Below are 22,226 nucleotides of genomic sequence, written 5' to 3'. Positions count from 1 at the left end.
GACTCTTTCCAGAGCCCTGACACAGCTTGGCCCTGATTGGCCAAAGACTGAAAACAATTCACATGAAACCACTGAAACAATCACCTGTTGGATAAACAATCTCCAACCACATTCCAAAGCAGCAAAAGACAGGAGAAGCAAATCAGATAATATTGGGTTTTTTTCTGAGGCTTCACAGCTTCCCAGGAGAAGAATCCTGGGTGAAGGGATTTTTCCAGAAAATGTGAATGTCCCCTCAGCCTGGCACTTCCATCATGACAGTGCCACCGTGTCACATGGGCACAGTCACAGCTCTTTTCTTGCAGGAACTGATACCAACCCACTACCAACAACGTGAATTTAATAAGAATGAATTTAACAATGACTCTGCAGAAGGATGCCCCTAGCCCTGAACTTTACCCTGTGTGAAACCTTGAAAATTGTTATTTCATTTCTTTCTTCATATTATTAAAAAAAACCCTCCTGTGTGATTGTTAGTTCACAACAACCTTGTTTACAGGGAATAGGACAACTTCTACAAGACAGGGCTATCTCACCAGACTAGTTGTGTTATTGATTTCATCCTTATTAAAAGTAACCTGGAGATGTCCTTTTGGCTTTGGGTCATAAATGTTTGTTTCCTGTGACTATTAGAATGATCCCAGTTAAAGCAATATATGACATTCATTTGCTCAAAACCAGTAAATCTTTCCCACAAAAATTTTTGGGGAGAGAGGGAGGCATAAGATGAGTTTTCCCCCTCTCTTCTCATGATGTAAAATAAAGAAAAGCTTCATTGCAGAGCCCAATCTGATATACTCAATTCCCTAACACAGCAAAGTTTCTGGTGATATCAGTGAGCTTTCAGCTGAGCAGACATGACCAGACCAGATGCCATCTCCCCCCAAAAAAAACCTCCAAAAAATCTAACCCCCAAAACTACTGCCCCAAAAATCTAACCTCCCCAATCAAGCCTGATCTGCAGCTGATTGCTGTATTACAATACAGAGTTCTACATTATGGGATACATGTCAGAATTTGGAGATGCATTTTCAGTTTCCATTATGCTTGCTTATATTTATCTCCTTGTAATGTAAGTTTTTCAAAAGTAATGGTTGTCAGAGCTAACCAACACCCTACCTCTGTCTGTATTTGGTGAAGGCCAAAAAATAAGAGCTAAATTTTGGAGTATGTGCAGTAAATATCTCCTTTCCTTGTGTTTTGTTTGCTTATTTTATAATAACCAACCCTGAAATGTTATGTGAAATCATTAAAACAAAATATTTGTGTTGACAGAACACTGCAACATGCCATCCATTCTTGAAATAGCAAGCACATTGAGAAGAGGTGACAGCTTGCTCTTCTTTACAGAAACATGTCTGAGATTTCCTAACGTGAACTGGGAAAAATGCTGACTGTTGAAATGTTTACAAATTCTTTTTTTTTTTGTTCTGTTAAAACATGATTTGTTATGAGAAACATCTTGCAGTGTGGGCTTTTTTAATTCTAATATGTCTGTCTTCAAATAATTATACTGGACATGTGAAGAGAAGGAAACATCCTGCAACAATATGATACAGGATTTTGAATATTTTCATACAACACATTTTTAATAAGCAGTTTTTATGTATATGAGAGAGAAGTTCTTGAAAGGAATTGGTGTTTATTGTAACAAAGATATTTCATTACTTTCACAGGATAGGTTGAATTCACTAGTGTGTCGTTTTTGATAATACTTCCAGGGAAATTCAAACTTCCCATACAATTCTCCTTTTTAGAAATGAGAATGTGAAGACTTTTCCAGTCACAGAAAAAAATCTAATGCTCAAAAACACGGTTAACATGGTTTTATACACTTCTTGTATCATATAACATTAAAGAAAAAAGCTTTTAATAGAGATAAAAGAAACTGGGAATCTAGCTTCTCCTCCTTAATGTACAAAACAAATCCAAGAAAGAAAACGTTCTCTGTTTTGGATCCCATTTCTGAATGATGGAAAATAACACAGGCTCATCCTGCAGAACAGGTGCCACAATATCTTCCCATATCTGTATCCTCACCAGCTTGATTGACTCTCCAAGTGTTTCTATACTGGGGCATTTCCCTCTGATATAACTTCTATTGGAAAAAAGGGAAATTATACCCCACATCTGATTGACTGCTTCTGTCTGCATGCACTAGTCACCCACACAAGCTATGATCATCACCAGAACTGTGAAGCACAGTTTGCTGGGACAGTGGTAATGAAGAATAAAAGCATTTCCTGAAAGAGAATTTGGGGCATGAAGGTTGTTTTGGGACACACTCTCTTTGTTTAAGAAAAAAAATGGAAGCAAAAATGGAACCAGCCATATTCGTACTATAGGAAAGGTTCATTGTACTTTCTCTTCCTTGGGAGATTTGAAAGGAATGAGGAAGTTTCAGGTCAGTGTCTGAGTTATGTCCCTTTCCCTGTCTCTTTACATTCTCCAGAAGGCAGCAGCAAATCCTGGCTGGAATTTTTTCCCCCCAAACTGTAAGTGCAGTAAATTTAAGGAAGTTGAAAAAGCTTTAAAAGGGATTAGTCTGTGACTCCAAGTTACTGCACAGCCTCCCTGAGAAGTCTGGGGGTTGTCTTGTTCAGTGATTTGGCCTGCTTGCTTCATCTGGAAAAGAAAGGATGTGGAGTTTAATCTGACCAGAACATTGAAAATGTTCTCACTCAGGAAACAGAGGAACAGTGTGGGAACAGCCCTGACCCTTGCACTCAGCAGGGCTAAATAGGTTAAAATGAGAAAATGAGGTTCAATTAAGGGCTCCCTTACACCTAGAAAGAGAGGAGCAGTGCCTGGCTGGATTCCCAGGGTTTCTAAATCAATCTGTGCCTCTCCTCCTTCCTTGTGCCACCAGCACAGCCTTGCACAGTGACTGCAGCTGCACTGACCAAGCTCTGAGAGCTGCAAAGGCTGGCTAAAAATTGCAGGATGGGTCAGGGAGCTGCTGTGGCTGGCCTGTGATGACCTGAAGGCCAGTGCTGCAGTCCTGCTCAGCACATCAAGGTTCTGGTTGTGTGAACAGAGCTGTGGGCTGCAGAGCAGCTGAAACGATCCCACTGCTCTGTTTAGACCATCTGAACAAGGATGTTGTGAGACTGCATGTCAATAAAAGTGTGAGACTGCAGAGGAGAGCCACGAGAACCAGCTGATGTCTTGAGAGAAGACGGAAGGATGGGTGAAAACATGGTTTGAGGGAAATGACAGCCACGATGGAAAGGAAAAAACAGGGAAAAAACAACAAGAAAAAAAAAGAGGAAAGGAACACTTGTTCACCATGCCAGTGCTTGTCCACAGTGCCAGACATGAACAGTTCAGCCTATAGAAACACCATCACCAGAGGTCTCTGAGGGCACATCAGAAACTTCAGTGACAAATGGACTTTCACTGGTCCAGCAAAAAAAAAAAAAGGATTAATGTGGCTCTAGCCAACCTCTTCACCCCTACTCTCTGTGACTTTTCAGTGGCCAGCAGCGCTGCCATGCCCCGGCACAGCAGGCAGGCAGCTTTGGAATGCCTGTACCTGCTCATAGAACTCGTTGACGATGCCCTCTGTCCACTGCAGGTGCAGGTCCTTGCACTTGGCAGGCCCGTTGATGTCAGCCAGCTTGATGCACATCTGGCACACCAGCAGCCGGTCGTTCTCGTTGGTCCAGTCAATGCCAACGTCATCGTTCACCTGCAACGGAAAACAGGGAAACCAGGATGGCAATGCCAGGCAAAAGAGGGAAATCTGACCTGGGCTATAGCAAAATATATTTAGCTGTTCAACAAAATCACTAGCATAAGCCCAGGCTGGAATTAACAATATGGAAAGGGAAAAATAAGTGAAAAGCAATATAATACATTATTTTATATATATATATATATATTATCTATAATGTATAAATATATTATAAATATAATACAGTAGCCAAAAGGACATTCAGAGGAAACAGAAACTCTTTTTGCTGGATGCTCCCAAGGCCCACAATCTTTTCTGACCGTGCCCCAGAAACCCAAACTGATCTCACCTTGGCGTTGAACTTGGCCACGAAATCAAAGTGCTTCTTCAGGTCAGTAGCCAGGATGGCCTCGATGACGAGGAAGCGGAAATGCTTGAACTCCACGTGGTCCAGGTTGACCAGGAAGTTGTACTCTGGCCTGGACATGAAGAGGTTCCAGGCAGCAGCAGCGTGGTGGTTCTCCAGCACGGAGCGGTCGTTGTACAGCACCGCCTGTGGAAGCAGCACAAGGGGCAGTGAGGAACGTCTCAGGAAAATCATCTTGGCCAAACCATCTACACAAAACCATCTCAGCAAAACCATCTTGGCAAAACCATCTACACAAAACCATCTCGGCAAAACCATCTTGCAAAATCATCCTAGCAAAACCATCTTGGCAAAATCATCCTAGCAAAACCATCTTAGCAAAACCATCTTGGCAAAATCATCCTAGCAAAACCATCTCAGCAAAACTATCTTAGCAGAACCATCCTAGCAAATTCATCTCAACAAAACCTTCTTAGCAAAATCATCTTGGCAAAAATCATCTTGGCAGAACCATCCTAGCAAAATCATCTCGGCAAAATCATCTTGGCAAAACCATCCTGGCAAAACCCTGTCAGCAAAATGATCTTCACAATACCATCTTAGCAAAACCATCTTAGCAAAACCATCTCAGCAAAACCATCTCAGCAAAACCATCTCGGCAAAGCCATTTTAGCAAAATGACCTTTGCAAAACCATCTTGGAAAAACCATCTTAGCAAAATCACAGCAATGCATTATCCTGTTTCAGGCCACAGGCTGATGGCTAATATAAAATAAGTGTGTGCTTCCCTGATTGTAAGAATGAACCTCAATTAATTACCCCTCTGTGTTAATTGCACCAGGCATGGTGTCCATGTAGGACTGATTCCAAAGACAGAAACGTGAAATTTAAGTGTGCAACCTGAAAACACATACTCAGCCTGACAGGTATCTCAGGGCTCAAATCCAAAATGGGTCAAATCTTTATCAAAATAAGATGCTGAACTCTCATAGGGATGGTAATTCCATTCAGAAAATAACAAGAAAATTATTTTTTCCTATTGATTTATTTTCAAACTAGAGTAAATACAAAAAGGCTAATCATCTAACTCCCTTTTCTGATTCTTACAAGCACTTGTTTCTTACTCACAAATAGATTTAAAGCTAGCACATGTCTTCTCCCAGTCTATTTACCTGGCCTAAGTATCAAAGCTCTTGATCACAGAAATGCACTGCAAGGATGAGAAGCATTTCTATCAATTCATAAACACAAAGTGACACCAGAGGGAGTTCAGGTGACTTGCCCTTGGTGACAGAGGAAGTTGGGTTGCAAGACGGGGAGTAAATCCAGAATTTCTGCATCCCTACCTGACCTGCCACCATTAAGATATATATATTTTTTAAATTTCCTCATCAACAGAAGTATTTTTCAGCACAGTAGGCTGAAGCCAGGCAGGTCAGCTATGTAAAACAAGATGATTTCGTAATTAAGCCAATAAAGAGTGACTCAGAATTGCTGAATTCAACTCTCAGGACTGGCAGCAACTTCTGTGTAACCTTAGGCAAGGCTCAATTCTGCATTTATAACACTGAGATTATTTTCCACTCCCTGCTTCCAAATACTTTGATAAAAAGACTGAAGCTGCTCATATTCTATAGAAGCAACAGAAAATGTGTTATCATCATGCACAATTAACTTGCAAAGCACAGTCAGCTACACAACTGGGATGTTTTATTTTATTTAATCTTTCTCTGCATTACCTGGTAGCATAATTCTTCCATTCTTGCACAGTTGCAGGATCTCCATCAGTCAGCAGAGCTTTACCTTCTTCACTGACACAGTTTATCAGTACCTTTCTCAACAGCTCTGCTAACTGAGGGTGTGTAAGAAGCCTCTTCCCAGCAATCCCCAAGTGAAGCGATTATTTCTGTCACTTTGACAAGCTGTTTCAAAATATTTGGGAGCCTTGTGCTTAATGGAAGCCACAGGCACCACCAGCAAGGAAAAGCTGCCATGGAAACCTCCCAAAGTGCACGGCAGCACTGCCTGGGGCGTGTTTACCTGAGGAGCACTCGTTGCCACCAAGAAGGCATTGGTCCTTCCTGGGTGATCGTAGTCGTGCATGGCTGCAGCCACATAGAGAGCCATCAGCTCCAGGGCAGGGATGTTGCCAGCCAGGCACCCGTAGCTGTCGTCTGTAGGTGAGTATGTCTTGGAAAACACATATCCCATGTGGCCGTGGGTGATCCCACTGTCAGAATCTGAGCAGGAAAAGAATGGAAACGGTAAAAAATCCAGGGCCACTCTTTCAGTAAGAGAAGCTATAAAGCAGGGAGAGAAGGAGCAAGTTTACAGTAAGGATAAATGCAGCCTGACCTCAGTGCTTGCTGTGCCTATGATCCAGTACAAGAAGAGAAACAATTGCAAAGGAACAAATTCTGATCCCACCTGGGGATCTTCCAGCCCTCCAGCAAAGCCTACTCTCCAGCTATGTAAGTTACAAGCAGTGAGACATGGAACCATGGTTCCAGCATGGCTGGGGAAACTCGATCTTCCCACTCCTTTCTATAATTTCTTTCATCATGCAGACAAGTCTATGAGACACTGATAGTCCCTAAAGCAACGGACTAGAGCTTAATAATTAAATTACAGTGCATTTTTTCCAATACAAGTGTCTAGACTTTGGATCTTTGCTGGTAATCCTCTTATCATTCTCTTTTTGAAGCATCTTGAGCATACCTGTCAGAGACAGATACTGAGATGCTTTGCTAATTTAATCTGAACAACCTCCAATGGATCTTGAACACAGCTGAACAATGTCTTCCAAATAACAAACATCAAAACGCCCCAGAGCTCAACCCCTTTCATTCCACCTCACCTACAAAGCCACTGAAATGCCTTGATAATAAATTTTTCAAGGAAAAAAACCCCTTTAACACCACACAAAAAAACCCCCAAAAAACAAATAAACAAACAAAAAAAAAAAGGGGGGGAAAAATAAAAGAAAAAAAAGGGGGAAAAAAAGAAATGGAACAAACTCCTGCTTTTCCAGCAACTCTCTGAGAACTCCCACAAAACACAGGTCCTCTAGTTGACACAGCTGAACATGAAGAAATTAATATAAAAATGCAAGAAGAACAGCTTCCTGTAGTCAGCAATCATAAACCAGAAGAAGAGTGGCCTTGTAAAGCAATTGCCAGATGGTAACAAGTCTTTTTATTTAGAGATGGAGAGGAAAGGCAAAGAACACTTCATGACAGCCAAGCAGTGGCAAGTGCACAGCACTGCCTGCATGCCCCAGAAATTGCAGAACAGCAAAACAATGAAGGGTTTAAGGATTTAATGAAGGGTTTAAGGATTTAAGTCTGCAGTGCCTCTGATAGAGCCCTGAAAAGCATTAATAATACGGTTTTCCTAGGAAAAAATCCTTTTGCCAAAATAAAAACCTTTTGAAAAAATCAAATGGTAACAAAGATCTGTCATTAAAGGCGACCACAAAACCTTGCATTCACACATTATTAAATGTCAAGAACTGAGTTTTGGGGGAACAATTCCCTTCAAACTTACACAAACACACCTGCACACCTTCAACACCCGCTGTGCTGCTGAACTTCAGCACTGTGTTAAAGAGTGAAAAAAGCTCTCTGTGCAATCCCCAGCTGCTGGCTCCCTGAGAGCACACTTCAGGAGAGAAGCTGCAGGAGGAGGATGCCATTTAAACCCACCTGAATCACTGGCCGAGCCGTGGTCGTTGATGACGGTGGGGAGCCCCGGGATGGGCTGGGTGGTGAGGAACCACACGGCGTGCAGCACATCGGTGGCGTGGATTCGGTTGTGATCTGTGATGGGGAGAGGACAGGCAGCTGTGGAACAGCAGGGATTGCTGGCAGAGGGCTGCCAGCCCCATCTAGTGGGTACCGGGAGCCAGAGCCCGGCTGAGACAAAACCAGCACCAGCACCAGCTGCAGAGCTGGTCCTGCCTTTTTCACAGAAATGAAAAACAGCAAGGTAAACTGATTTTGCATTAGAAAGAGATTCTTCTTTAGTAAAACAAAACAAAACAACTACTTAAGAAAAAACCAAGGAAATATAGTTCTAGGTTCACAAAAACCCCAGAGACTCCATGAAGAGTTAAATGTTTCAAACAGAAAGGAATGGCTTCAGCAGAACAGGCTGTGGGACTTCCATCTCTGACCTCCTCCTGATCTGCTGCTTTGGATCCCTGGTCCAGCTCAAACACAAGGAAAGGATCAAAAGTGGGTCTCACTTTCCCAGAACACACTCCAAATCACCTGGCTGAAGGCATTTTGAGAGAGCTTTCCTTCAATCCTTCCCACTGCTCCAACTGGTCTTTAATATTTGACAGAGAGACTACACGACTTCTAATCATGATTTCTCCCCCATTTTTCTGTGAGTGTAGAGAAAACAGGGTGATCTGTGTTCTCTGGGTTTATCTGCCACTAAAATGGGTGATAACTCTTTCCTCCTGGGAAAACAAGACTCTTTTGCAGATGAGGCACTTTGATAAATTGGATTTGAATTAGTAAATACTTTGGGGATGACTGAAAACAGGTTTTTCAGGGAATACACGTTTCCCACTGAAAAACAGCAGCTAAGCTGCAGTAACAGAACAGGGTTCACTCATTTTGGGGCATGTTTTTTCTGCTTATAAAGCTCATTTCCTTTGTTTGCATAGCATTGCTACTGTGGAGAAGTCCAAGTTGCCTTTAGGGGTTAAATGTTTCAGGAACCTCCAGCTGGGGCACTGGGGTACACTTTAATTATCAGGAAACAGTCTTTACTTATAATAGCTTTCTATGATTTCTGGCTTGTGCAGATTTTGCCATGAATTATGAAACAATGTAAAAGATGAAGTACAAAGTAAAAAAGATGACAGGCTGTGGTTCAGCACCAGCCTCTGCCCTGCCATCCACCTGGTCATGAAGTACTGGAAGAAAAAAAAAGGAGTTTTATAATGCAAGAAGAAAGGCCTCAATACAAAATCCCCCAAACTCGAGGGAAGCATCTTTATGTGCCAGGAATTTTTACTTACAAGGTATCTCTCGGTATCCACACTCCAAGGCATGAAAGTAGTTCATAAATTCCCTCACTGGTATTTTAAAGGTTTCAAACAGCCCCATGTCATCAAAAAGCCTGTATGATACCTGAAAGAAGAAAAGCCAAAAAAACCACCTATGTTGCTAAGTAGATGAGAAAAACTCTGCAAATTGATATAAAACTCCTTAGGTTGAATTACCCTGTGAAAATCTGCTTTTCTGGGAGTATTTTCCCAAACCCTTGACTCAAATCAATTCCCAGAAAAGGAAGAAGAAGCAAAGGACTGTCAGAAGGGGGAACCACATGGCATTGTGTCCTTGCTTTCTCTCCAGTTTTGGTGGTGAAATGATAAAAATTACTCCAAAGGGTATCAGGGGCAGCACACAGCTCAGGAGGCAGAGCTGCTCTCAGCATTCCTGCACCCAGGGTGACTCTGAACACCCAGGAGAGGATGCACTGGGCAGGGGAATGCCATGGGTGAGTGAGGAGGGGCTCAGGAGAGAGGAATGCTCAGAAATGTAGGCAGCAGTGACACAAAATGGGCACTTCTGAAGACAAGATTGACCTTGACATAACAAATAATGGGACACAGTAAAATCACTGCCTGATCCTTTCACTCCTGTTGCAAACTGGACCCTAAAGCCTTGCAGAATCTTTATTTATTTACTGCTATCAGCTAAATTCCTTGGAGGACAGTGCAAAGTTTAGATTTGCAGCCCTATTTATTCATCTCATATGTTTGCTTCCTTCAGACATGTGTTCCTCAGAAACTGCTGCCACCCACCCAGTCTGTGGCTCTGACAAACTGCTCTCAAGGCTGCTGTGATGGTCCCAGGTGTTGTATTTTCATGGACCCCCATTGTTGGAAGGAATGATGAATCTGACTCCATGTTCTTAGAAGGCTAATTTAGTATTTTATGATCTATATTATATAGAAGAGTACTATACTAAACTATACTAAAGAATAGAGAAAGGACACAGACAGAAAGCTAAAAGACACTAATGAAGAACTGGTGACTCTCTCCTCAGAGTCCAACACAGCCTGACCATGACTGGCCAATAAATAAAAATAATTCACATTAAACCAATGAAACAATTCACATGTTGGACAAACAATCTCCAACCCCATTCCAAAGCAGCAAAAGACAGGAGAAGCTGATGAGATAATATTGTTTTCCTTTGTCTCTGAGGCTTCTCAGCTTCCCAAGAGCAAAATCCTGGCGAAGGGATTTGATGGTGTCACCCAGGAATATCCCATCTCCCATGTGTGATGATGAGAGGGCCAAATGATCCTCCTGGCATCCTGCAGGGACCATCTCAGAGGCCACCCTGCCTCTGCCACCGCTCCTGTGCTGCCAGCATTGGAGAGCACCCCCAGTTCTCTCTATAAAATAAATATTTATTTGTGGAAACCTAGAGCACTGGGAATATTTCTCTGTCTGCTCTGGGGTGCCCTGACCCCCAGGGCAGCACTGACTCTGACCCTCATCCATGGAGAAAGTTTCCCAGACTTCAAGACAGACTGGAACCCACAGAAGTGTGCAATAGATTATAGAGAGCAGTGTGGGTGTGTCACTGGGTGAGAAATTGAGGGTTTGGGGTTTTCAGTGTGCTGTGGATGGCAGCAGGATGGAGGGCACAGGGTGCTGTCCTGGGTTTCTTCTTCCTCCTTCTCCATGGGTTTGGGTGGCATTTTGTAATTGGGCAGAAAAGTCCCCATTGCAGCTCTGTGGGATCAGTTATGGGGTTAAAAGGGAAAATAATCCAGCTGTCAGCTCTTAATGGGAAAGTTTGGTCTTAAAAGCCCTTGTACCAAGAGCTTGTTGGCCATTCTGTGCCTTCTAATGAAAAGCTGCTGAACTCCCAGCAGTGAGACTGTTTCACTGATAAGAAATAATAAACACCTGAGTGTGAGCATGAACTGCTGTCTCAGGTGCCTTCAGTGCAGCCCCAGAGAATCCCACAGCTGGGACCCCCACATATATTGGCCCAGCAATAAAAGCTAAACCACAGGTTTGAGTCTTCCAGAAGCTGTAAGTGTTAAGTGTGACTGAAGATATTATTGAATTTTATGGCCTCCTATGAAGCAACAGCTGAGTTCTGAGAGCTTGGCCCTGTTTCTGAAATGAGACTGAATTTATGCTCCTCTCTGGACCCTTTCATGCACATTTGTCACTGCCACATTGACTGGGCTTGCCACTCCAGTTTGCACAGATGCTTTCATGGCTCCTGACTGGTTTGGGGTCTTTTTATCTGTCTGAATCAATTTAACATTCCACAAAGAAGGAACAGATATCTCAAGCAGCTTCAAAGATGCTAAGCCAGCATTTGCTTTCTAAACTGAATGCTTCCCTGGAGGCATGTGTCAACTCTGCTTTGTTCCATCTCATAAATTTAACCTAGCAGGGTAAACATAGTTAATTCAGCTTTTTAATTTACTTTTTTTTTTTTAATGGGTTAGTCCATTTGATAGCAAAATACTGAGAATAAATCATTAGAGCTTTTATTTACCTTTGTTAATAATATCCGAGGATTTAAAAATCCAACCAGAAAAAAAAAATAGTGCTTTTGGCTGAAGAAAAATATTTATTTATTTTAGTTTCCTGATTTCTGAAAATAATTTCATTAGCAACATCTGATTAGGTGGGGGTAATAAGGATCTCTATTTTGTGAACAAGGTAGAGCTTGCTATATTCTGCTGTTAGGGAGAAGGAGTTATTATAAACAGCTGTCACAGAAAATGTTCAATTTTCATCACAAATTTTAAAGCTTCTCTATTTTATTTCTCAAGCCTCATTTTGTGGAACTGTGAAGTGGATAACGTGTTGAGAAGCTGTGCAAAAAAACAGATTTTGGGAAGTAGAGTGAGGAGCTTTAGTGCAATTTGAGGAAGCACAGAGGACTTGTGTCCAGAGGTACAGAAGCCCGTGCAGCTTGGTGAAGTGCTTAAAGCCTACAGGGCACCCCTGTAAAACCAGAACAAATTCTGGCTCATCCAAACTGTTCTTTATGCCATTAAAAGAAAGTTCTGGTTTTCCTTATGCTTCATTCATCACTCTATTATCATTCCACGCTATTAGAAGAATGAGCACTATGATCTAGAAGAGCATTTCACACACTCACTGTCCAGTGCAAAAGTGCCTCAGTGAGCATCACTGAATTTACCCAATAAATATACCCAATATCCACGGTTTGCCTCTTTCTCTAAAATGAACCTAGAGGCTTGGCAGGCTGGTCAAACTCAGATGTTGCTTGCCAAGCTGCAGAACACAAAAAGGCAGAGCACAGAATAAATCTGAATTCATGCCATGGTTCTCCTTGTTGACACCCAGATAATTGAGTCTAGCTGAATAATAGGTAACCACCAAGGGACTGTGATTTGATCCAGCATTCTCTGGAGCTTGTTACACTGAAATCTGCCTGGCACACTGACCCCTGTGTTTCTGGGGGGTGATAACTGTACCACATTGTACCAATTAACTTTATCTCTTCTTTCCAGCACTCATCACTACATAAAGCCTTGAAAGTGAGCCCCATTCAGTCTCATTCTCTGGGGCTTTTTTTCCCTTTCATCCCAAAATAATAATAAAAATAATTACTTGCTTTTCCTGTTTAATAATCTTCAGTATTTCTATAAGGAGAAAAAATTACTAATTTTTGTCAGTGTGCCAGGAAAAGGGGCATAACAGAGTAGAAAGTTCAGGCAAGAAAGCGATTATGGAAGGTGACACCAATCGTGCTGGGTAGGCACGGGCTGTGTCAGTAACTGAATTAAACCCACAGGAAGGAATAAAAGCCTGAGAGCTGAAAGAAAGACTAGTAAGCACTCCCAACTCATAGCAAATCTTCCCTACATAATATTATATTAATTTTCTCTCAAAGTTCTGATTCTTAAAAATGAAGGAATCTAGCAAGAATTCTTTCTACCCCCACTTCCTCAAACCTTGCTTTCTTGCCCAGCCTGAAATCTGAAACCTTTTATTTCTGGGCTCTTTTACTGAAATCTTCAGTATAAAAGAGGACCAAAATTCTGTGTATCTTGCATCCACTGAATATATTTACTGTTTAGCCCTCCCATGCTAAACCCCATGAGAAATCCTTTCCCAAAGAACTCAGTAAGGGATGGAGGCATCTCAAGAGAATATTCAGAAAAGCAGAGAGCAGAAAGCAAAACAGGTGCGTTATTTTTATCTTTCACAGTTTTAAATTAAAAAATAAATACATTCAAAAGTAAGGAATATAATGAGGCAGAGTTCATGTTGCCAGCTTTGAATCAGGTGTCAGGGATCACAGTTCATTGGATCATCAGCTTGTAATGACAATGCCTTTTAACATGTCTGTGTCTAAATCTGCCAACATTTAGACCCTGCAGACAAGGTGCACCTCTCACCTGACTGAGAATCCGACCACATTTCTTCCCAATTTTTTCCACCAAATCAAAGATTGGGAAGTTCCAACTGTTTAGCTGCTCCATCAGGGGATCCAAGTTGTCCATAACCAGGGGCTCAGGAGCCAGTACAGGCTTGTCCTGTGCAAGAAATCAGAATAAAAAGGATTGTTAGTTCAGTGAAGCATCTCAAGTAAAAACTGATGCTCTTAAAAGCTAAAGTCACATTAGCATCGTGTAAGTCAGTAGTACTTCACTCAGCTCAGCAAAGATGTCCTCATTTCTTGCAGCCCTGCAGCTACTCCCTCTCCTTTGTAATGTGCTTCACTTGAATGGATAGGAAATTCTGTTGATGAAACAGCAGTGTCTGCACTTAGCACTGAGACTCACTCATTCATTCACTCCTGGGAATCATTCATTCATTTCCAAGGGAGGCTGCCTTCATTGTGAAATTCACTGTGGTACACAGAGAAAAGCTCCCAGCTTCTGCTTCTGCATCAGGGCCCATTCACTACACTCAAAGGTGGCTAACAGAGCTCAGTCCAAGTGAAGATTTGTAGTGCTTAAACTGAAACCTATCTGTTTTTCAAGGTCTGCAATTAACAGTTGGGTTGTGCCACTCCTTTCACATTTCCCCCAGTATACTCCCTGGAATTTCATTTTACTTAGAAACTGGAGATGAGGAGAGGCCAGAACATTTCAAGCTAAATGCATTCTCTCAGCATGTCCAACTCCAGCAGATTAGGATAAATTTTTCAAGAGCTCCTGCCAACTGCAGATTATTAATTCAGTTGTACAACAGACTGTGGGAAACTTAACTAAACAGAGCTTTCCCTCTGCATCTCAACCAAGCTCACAGCTGAATGCTGTGAGACAATCATCACTTGTTCATCACACTGCAACATTTGTTGTTTAAGACAATAATACCTTGCAGCACCCTTAGACCACATTTTTTCTGTGGGGCTCTGGGTTTTTGGTTAGTTTGGTTTTTTGTTTTTTTTTTTTTTTTTTTCCCCTCAGTGCATCATACACTCATTCTGTTGTGCTGGGGGACCTTAGAGGAGCTACCTCAGGTGGTGTCAAGGGATGCAGGATGATGGTCTCAGGTGTGTAGGACCTACAGCCAGATCCCTTCCGTGGCTGCTCCTTGGAGCAATCCGTGTCGTCGTCGTTCTGCACGATGTCGCTGCTGTCGCTGTTGTTGGTCTCGTAGTCAGAGGTGGCTTGGGCAGGATCATCTGCAAACACAAAGCACAGAGCTTGTGCTGGGAACAGCAGGGGTTCCACGGGACCTGTGACCTTGTGAGTGACAGCCACAGGAGCTCTGACTCACAATACACGTGTGCTGCTCGGCTGGCTCCGAAGGCCGACAGTCTGTCCAAGGGCATTAAAGGTATGCCCTGAAGAGTGTAAAAAATGGCAACAGGGAATGAAGAGAGAAAAAAATCTGAGGACCATTATTTAAGGAAAATGAGGGGAACAGTATATCCTTTGTAACTTAACTCCATAAGCCTTTTGTACGTGTTGTGCATATGAAAAAGGAAGGAGCATTTGGACATGAAATTATCAAAGCAATTTGTATGGACTCACCTGTGTGTGCTTCCTTTTATGACAGACGAGCTCATCTGCCCTTTTAGTGGATAATTATTTAATTGGAGGGAACGAGGTGTTTTTGACAAAGAATTACCTGTTCTGTTCAGGGTGTGTGTAGTAGCATCATTTCTATTTAGTGTCCCATCAGCAGCTTCTATTTGGTTGTAGGGTCTGCCACAGCTGAAATACATCAAGAAACACACACAGTATGAACAACCACGTGCCTTAGACAGTCCTGTTTAAAAGGATTTCCCACTGGCAGTGTGAGATTATGTCATACAGTAGAAGTCATGATCCAGGGTATGTTCTCCAGACAAAATCACAGGAGGCTGCTAAAGTTTTATTGGATCTTGAGACAAAAATACAGAAAGATCTTGGATTAACTGCCCCTCACCATTAAATTTGTGAATTTGTGTTTTCAGCAGTAAACCTGAACCATGTGACTTCTTTAAATAATTTTTTTATTATTCTGTAAGTGTACCAGCACAAAATAAACCCCCCAGTTCTATACTGCAGCTGCCCTATAAAGATGAACTAAAATTATGAAACTGTTCCAGCGTCTCATACAATCTTGCAGAATTCAGTTTGAACACAGTCATGATCTGGCTCCACTCTTCTTGCCTAAAACCTGAATATGTCCCTTTTAAGGAGGAAAATTATATTTTATCATTACTTCAGTGACAGCATACCAAGTACATAAGACCCAAGAGGGCAGAGTTTGCTTCATCATTTCCAGAACATAAACACATTTTGGGACAGACCACAATATTATGACTTTTATAATGACTGGCTCTTCAATTAAAAAGCTTTATTCCCTTTAAACCCTAATTACAACCTGACATTTTAACATTTTCTCTGGTTTAAGTCAGCATTTTGTGGCATATCTTATATATAACTGTCTTCACAAAGCAGCTATTACAGAATTATTTGGATTGGTCAAACATTTTGCTAGAACCTTTGCACCATTTGAAGTTCAACAGATAAGAATGTCTTAAACTCCTGGGCCAGCTAGCTCTTGGCTGGGTCATCCAAACATATCCTGGAGCTGGGTATGCCCTGCAAACATCATGAGTTCCTGAAAGACTTCCAGATTAAAATGCTGATCTGTATTCAATGATACCTGTAGTGCACAGCCAAGCAAATAAATCTTGTACCAGTCAGGTTGATAAACTAGATGAAAAAGGTATTAATTTCATTACTACCTACAACAACCTAACATTGGTTATTTTCTGACATTTTAAATGCAATTCTTAGTTCCTTTTAATAGAAGGCTTCCAGAAATGAATGCCACTTGTGAAATAAGTGTTTTGTTGGAGTGGTAATAAAGGCACAGCTTAATAAGACTGCAGCAGCTTTATGCTTTATTTCTGTTGTGTAATATAGTTTTAATTTCAAATTAACTTCTCCACATCCCAATTTTGGTATACCTTTGGAAAACTCTTAAAAGCACTTTAAGTTTCTATTTAGTAATCTAAATCCATCTCTAAAGCCTGTTTGGATCCTACTCCAAACTCCAGTGAGGATGACTCCCTAGGGCAAAGTTGGAGTCTCAGTTTTGACTTTCTCACAGCCCCTTCCTAGCCTTGCACACAGCACACTGAGACACATCCAAAATCACGTGAATGAAGGCAGAAACTAAAAACTATTTCCAAAGATAGTCAAACTTGACAACAGCCATGCTGCCTGCTGGCTGGCCACTCGTGCTATGGCCAAAAGTAACATCTGGTGAGCAAAGCCACCTTGAAACTGCACTGGAACAGGCTTGGGAGTACCAGTGCTTTCCACTGTTCTGAGCTGGACACAAACTGCAAACTCCAGTAATTTGATTTAGCAACTGATCCTTTCTGAGAAGACAAGCAGAACAGCTTTCTTTCCAAAATGCTAATTTTGCAAAGCAGGTGTGGTCTGTGGTACCTAATAAAGGGGTACTTGGAAGTAAGAAATTAAACTGTGTTACTGGAGCTCTTAGCAGTAGAAAGAACTCATCTGCAGTTGATTTCTAAAAAAAAAATAAAAATAAATCCTCACAGTATCTAATCTGACTCTTCCCAGGGAAGACAGGAGCCACTCCTCCTGAGAGAAGGCTCAAAATCACAGAGTCTTCAGGCATTGCTGGCCCTGGCAGTCAGATTCTTCTGTGCACCTCAGGTGCCTGCTGAGCAAGGCTTGGCCTGTGACCTAAAGGTGACTGCTCATCTCAAGGGCATGGCTCCAGAAACACAAGCTGTAAACATGAAATCCAACTTTGGGATCTGCAGGTCATTGACAAAGAATCTGTTTAGGGATCAGGCTGTCCACATGACAGGAGTAAAAGCAATAAACACAACCAACAGTCTCCCACTTTAAAAGTATTTTGTAGCATTGATCTACACATTTACTGAAGTACTATAAACCTGAAAAATCAATATAAACACTGTGATAAATCACAAAAAACTTGTATGTAGTCTAATAGAACATGTTCATGAGAACCGTGTGAAATGATTGCAAGGCATGCCAAATGATCCTCTTACCTGCTGCAGATGATGGAGGGGCTGATGACAGGGTCTGACAGGGTAGGTGCACTCTGAGTAGAAGTTAAGACTTTGTGTGGCTTTAGGCCCTGCTTGGTGTCAGTGTCTGTGGGCTCTGGGAATGACACAGAAGATGTTTTTCCAGTAGGACTCGTGGCAGGCGTCCCCTGAATCGGCGAATGGCACGGGGAGGTGAGAGGTGAAATATTTGGAGGGATACCTGGCCAAGGACAAGAGGAGATGTGTCAGTTAACAGAAGTGGCAGATGCTTTTATTAGTTCACTGTGCAGAAATACTCTTCTTGAGATGCACCAGCACAGTTTCCAAAAGCAAAACAGATAACAGAATACCCTTCTCCACTCTGAGCCAAGGCCAGGGCTGTCACAGAGTGAGGAACTTCCATTGCTGTCAGCCACTTTTACCTGCTGAAGATCTGGCCCAAAACACAAAGCATATTTTCCCTGGTGAGCAGGATGCACTGAGTGGACAGGCATGAAATGAAAGAGGAGTTTGTGGCACGACTGTTGGTATCAACATGTGCTGGTGAGAGACACAGCCCCAAACAGGCAGCTCCCAGAGCCACCTGCAGTTTCTCTCTCACCATCTCTAAAGCAGGGTCAAGGAAGGCTCACACACATTCCCACAAAATTAGGATTTCTACATGTTTGAAGACTAGAAATAAAGCAAAAAGAGCAATTTTTAGTAGTCATACGTTATAAAATACTGCACTTCTGGGGCCATTTCTTAAAGATTTTGGCCTTGATCTTCAGCTTGAGTTTATTTTTCTATTTCTGTTGCTCACTAAGGGAGACTTTCAACCATTTCTGCAGCACATGGTACTGTCCACCTGAGCTAGAGCACAGAAACTGCCAAATCCACACCTGCAACACCAGCAAGGTGCAGTTCCCTCTGTCCCTTACTCCACCTGAGCACCACTGCCAAGGTGAAAACATCCAGGGTTTAATCAAAGTGCTGCCTTCTCTTGGAATCCACTTTACCATTCCCAGTCTCAGACAAAACAAGATTCAAAGTGCAGAGGAGCAAACTCCATCTACCTTGAGAGGAAATGCATGGAAATGGAGTTAGCTCCTGCTCTGAAGTTTGCAGGAACTCAGCCCCAGTTCATTTGCCACCTTCAAAGCCAAAGGATAGCAAGGCCTTAGGAACTTGAAGGGGTTTTATGTTTGAATTTTGCCCTCTACATAAATGCATTCCAGACACAAAAAATTATCTTAAAACAAGGCAGTATGTTGATCTAAGTTTATGAAATACTAATCTTGCAGGATATACATGCACAGTTCCAGTGCTTTTTCCTGATAGAAACTTACTGTGATAGGAGGCTAAAATATTATTTACTGTTGACAATCCTGAGTTTAAAAAAAAAAAAAAATCTGATAGTTACTGTGCTGTAATTTGGAGATCTCCAGCATCTCTGTTTTGATTAAGGGCATTTCTCCAGCAAATGTGGCATGTATTTAGTGTCTTAATTCAATGATTTCAAGTAGGATATAATGCCAGTCTTGAGATCAGAACACTACAGCCTTCAGAGCAATTAAAATGTTATCAGATGGCCATGACACAGGGAAATGGCTTTAAAATACAGGAAACCTCTGTTTCACATTTGTTAATTCATTGAGCTTTCCATCCAACAAAAGTGTGTATTTAAAAACATTTCACAGTCTGTTAGTTGCACAGAGGATTGAGTTGGATTATTATCTATCTTTGAGATATAGGTAACCAAGTAATATTCATAACTCATACAGGATGCAATACACATGGTCTTCTTTCAACAATTTGAAACAAGTCCTGAGAATTTAAACAGCACTTCTCACAATAATGTCTCTAATTACATCAAGCTTTCTCCTGCTAGTAGGGATCCAATCTCTTGAGATATTTTTTGTTGTGTGTACTTTGGGGTTTTTTTAAGAAAGTAATTTACCAGGGAAGGTTAACACAAATAAAATTGCCAGAAAAAAGCAAAACTTTTTTCAACAATCCAACATTTAACCATTTACTGGCAAAAGTGAGAGAAAATGTGTCTTGCTAAAGATTTTTTCACAATCAAGATAAGAGAAGCATAAAAATACAAAGAGAGTTATTTAAGTACATCCATGCACTTAGGTCCTCCAGAACTTCTTCAAATGTGCAGTGTTGAAGATATAAACAGATATAAACCAGTGACTTCAATGTGATGCAAAATTACATATAAAAACACTGGAGTTTTTTCCAAAATAGGAAGACCTAGCAGTATTTTAAAATGTGAATGTTTTCATGCATAATTAAAGACACATTTTATAAATTAATGTATTTACAGATTTAGCTAGATCAACTTCTACTAATCATAATTGTATATTGCCAATGGAGCTAATAACAAAAAAGTTATTAAAAAAATTCTATTAACTGGGGCAAATTGAGAGAATTATTTAGCTGGAAAATGGAAACAAATCATAACTAAAAATACATGATTACAAATAGTCTAAAGTACTGCAATATCAATCTGCTACATAAAACAGTGATGCAAAATTCCTATTTGCATCCCTAGGAATTGCTCATGATGGAATGCAGATCTCCCTCCACCATGGGGGAGCTCTTGTCTTTGGACAGGAGATGATTATTAACACTTTCTGAAAGCAGAAATTGCTCAATGTAAAACTGACTGAGGGGCTTGATAATTGCTGTTTTACAAGTACAAGATATTATACACCCACTCCTCTCCCTCACAATTTACTGGGATAATCTCTCAAAGTCACAAGTCAAATGTTTATTTTGTTCTAAAGCAAATGCCTGGATTCCTGTTACTATGTCTCCATTATTTTCCAGGTTCAAGTGAGCAATCAATACAGAATAACACACTGTTAATAACTAGTAAAGTAATTGGCAAGAAAGCTCCAGACCAATGGTAGTCACCCATGAGTGTAGCCATGATATTTTATGAAATATCTTTTCTTTAAGATTTTTCCTCCTGAGAAGCTGAGAGGCCTCAGGAACAAAATGCAAACAATGATTGTCTGCTGCTGTGGGATGCAACAGGTGGAGCTGGGATGGGTCTCATGTGGTTGTTTCTAATTAATGGCCAATCCCAGTCCAGCTGTCCAGACTGTCTTGGTCACAGACAAACCTTTGTTATTCATTCCTTTTCTATTCTTAGCCAGCCTTCTGATGAAATCCTTCCTTCTATTCTTTTAGCATAGTTTTTAATATAATATATATCATAAAATTATAAATCAGCCTTCCGAACAGGGAGTCAAATTTCTGGTCTCCTCCCTCATCCTGTGACCCCTGCGAACACAGCCACACAAGAGGTCTGTAAAACTGCCCAGAAAAGTGAATAAAGAATAGTTTTTTTCCCCCATGAAGCAAGCAGAGTCCATTGATGTGGTGCCAGGGTCAGGCCAGGCTGGCAGAGCCGGGGGTGCCACTCACCTTGGCGGCTCTGCCTCTTGGCATTCAGGTGGTTGGTGGAGGACACGGCGTAGGAGGTGGAGAAGGACCTGCTCTTGGTGATTGTCATCAGGATGGAGCTGTTCCAGGAGTCAGAGCTGCCAAACCAGAGCACAGACAAGCAACATTCAGTGCAGGGAAAAGCCTCCTTAATGGCAGATGTTATCAAGTGAGGAGCTGCAGCAAGGAGTACGTGATACTGAGATAGCTCAAAATCTGGTGAGGGAAATGACATCCATGGGTTGTGAGGCACTCAGTACCACCTTCAGCAAAAATATTGACAATGCAGCCAGTCCAGAGCTGGACTTCCCTCCGTGCTGAGACCTATTTGCCTTATTTATACAAAGATGCCTTCATTATATTGCTCTGACAGCACTAGGAGCCTCAAGAGTTGGCTTGAAATAAGTTAAATTTGTGTTCTCCTTTAACACCTCCTTAAAAGAGCCAGAAGTGACAGAAGTTCTCAGCAGAACTGGAAACCCAGTGTCCTCTGCTGCTGGTGCCACAGCAGGCACACAACAACCCCTGGGGCACTGGAGGAACTCCTCAGGAGCATCCTGCATGGCTGTGGCCAGTGGAGTGCCCCTTCATGCCCTAGCCAGGTGAAATGCCTGCTGCATCCCCCAGCAATGCCCCTCTCAGGCCCTGGAGACATCAGTGAGAGAGAACTGTGCTGCAGGAATCCAGGTGCACGTGTCCTTGCAGATGTGAGTCCCCTGCAGCAGCATGGGGTCATGCTTTCAGCCTTTGGGAGGTAACTGTATGCCAGAAGAGACCAAAATCTTCTGCACAGCAAGCAAACTGTATTTATAATCACGTTCCTGAATGACACCCATCAAATGTCAGCTTCTTGCAGGGATGCAGCACTGGCTCTCATCAAGCTGTGAGCTCTCTGGACAGGTCTGCCAGGCAGCCCAGGCTCCACATTTCTCTTCACAGCCTCACATTCAAGTGATGAGATGACAGTGCTGAAGACAGACTTTTAAAGTAGCATAGCTCCAGCTGAGCTTGAAAAAAATAACCTTGAAGGAAAAAAAACGTTCTGAAAGAAAAAAAGCACGTGGTGCTGTGTTACCTCTACAAACATCTTGTTTTGGAATAGTAAGTACTACCTACAAAAATACTTGCTGGCTGTCTTCATGGGCACAAATGCTTAAAATCTGTGATGAAGTGAAGCAAAGAAAGAATACAGAGGTTAAAAAAAAAAAAAGGTTT

The 22,226-nt window shown here is 41.8% G+C and overlaps 1 protein-coding gene across 3 annotated transcripts in view; it reads right to left on the bottom strand.

Annotated features, from left to right (window-relative positions):
• Positions 1 to 22,226, bottom strand: part of PDE3A (phosphodiesterase 3A) — a 216,754-nt gene that overhangs the window by 6,126 nt on the left and 188,402 nt on the right. For 2 of the 3 annotated variants that reach the window (XM_084205739.1, XM_084205741.1), the window contains exons 5-14: positions 20,994 to 21,109; positions 17,571 to 17,790; positions 15,155 to 15,240; positions 14,536 to 14,705; positions 13,471 to 13,608; positions 9,076 to 9,187; positions 7,748 to 7,861; positions 6,084 to 6,283; positions 4,026 to 4,229; positions 3,536 to 3,691 (exon numbers count right to left, since the gene is read on the bottom strand). In XM_084205739.1, the coding sequence (XP_084061865.1) occupies positions 3,536 to 3,691; positions 4,026 to 4,229; positions 6,084 to 6,283; positions 7,748 to 7,861; positions 9,076 to 9,187; positions 13,471 to 13,608; positions 14,536 to 14,705; positions 15,155 to 15,240; positions 17,571 to 17,790; positions 20,994 to 21,109 (1,516 nt within the window). The remainder of the gene's footprint in view (positions 1 to 3,535; positions 3,692 to 4,025; positions 4,230 to 6,083; positions 6,284 to 7,747; positions 7,862 to 9,075; positions 9,188 to 13,470; positions 13,609 to 14,535; positions 14,706 to 15,154; positions 15,241 to 17,570; positions 17,791 to 20,993; positions 21,110 to 22,226) is intronic. The other variant, XM_084205740.1, reaches the window with a different exon arrangement.

The sequence above is a fragment of the Fringilla coelebs genome (genome assembly GCF_963513975.1).
Source record: "Fringilla coelebs genome assembly, chromosome: 5".
Lineage (NCBI taxonomy): Eukaryota > Metazoa > Chordata > Aves > Passeriformes > Fringillidae > Fringilla > Fringilla coelebs.
The sequence above is the reverse complement of the archived record's forward strand: the minus strand, read 5'-3'. Positions and strand labels throughout refer to the sequence as shown.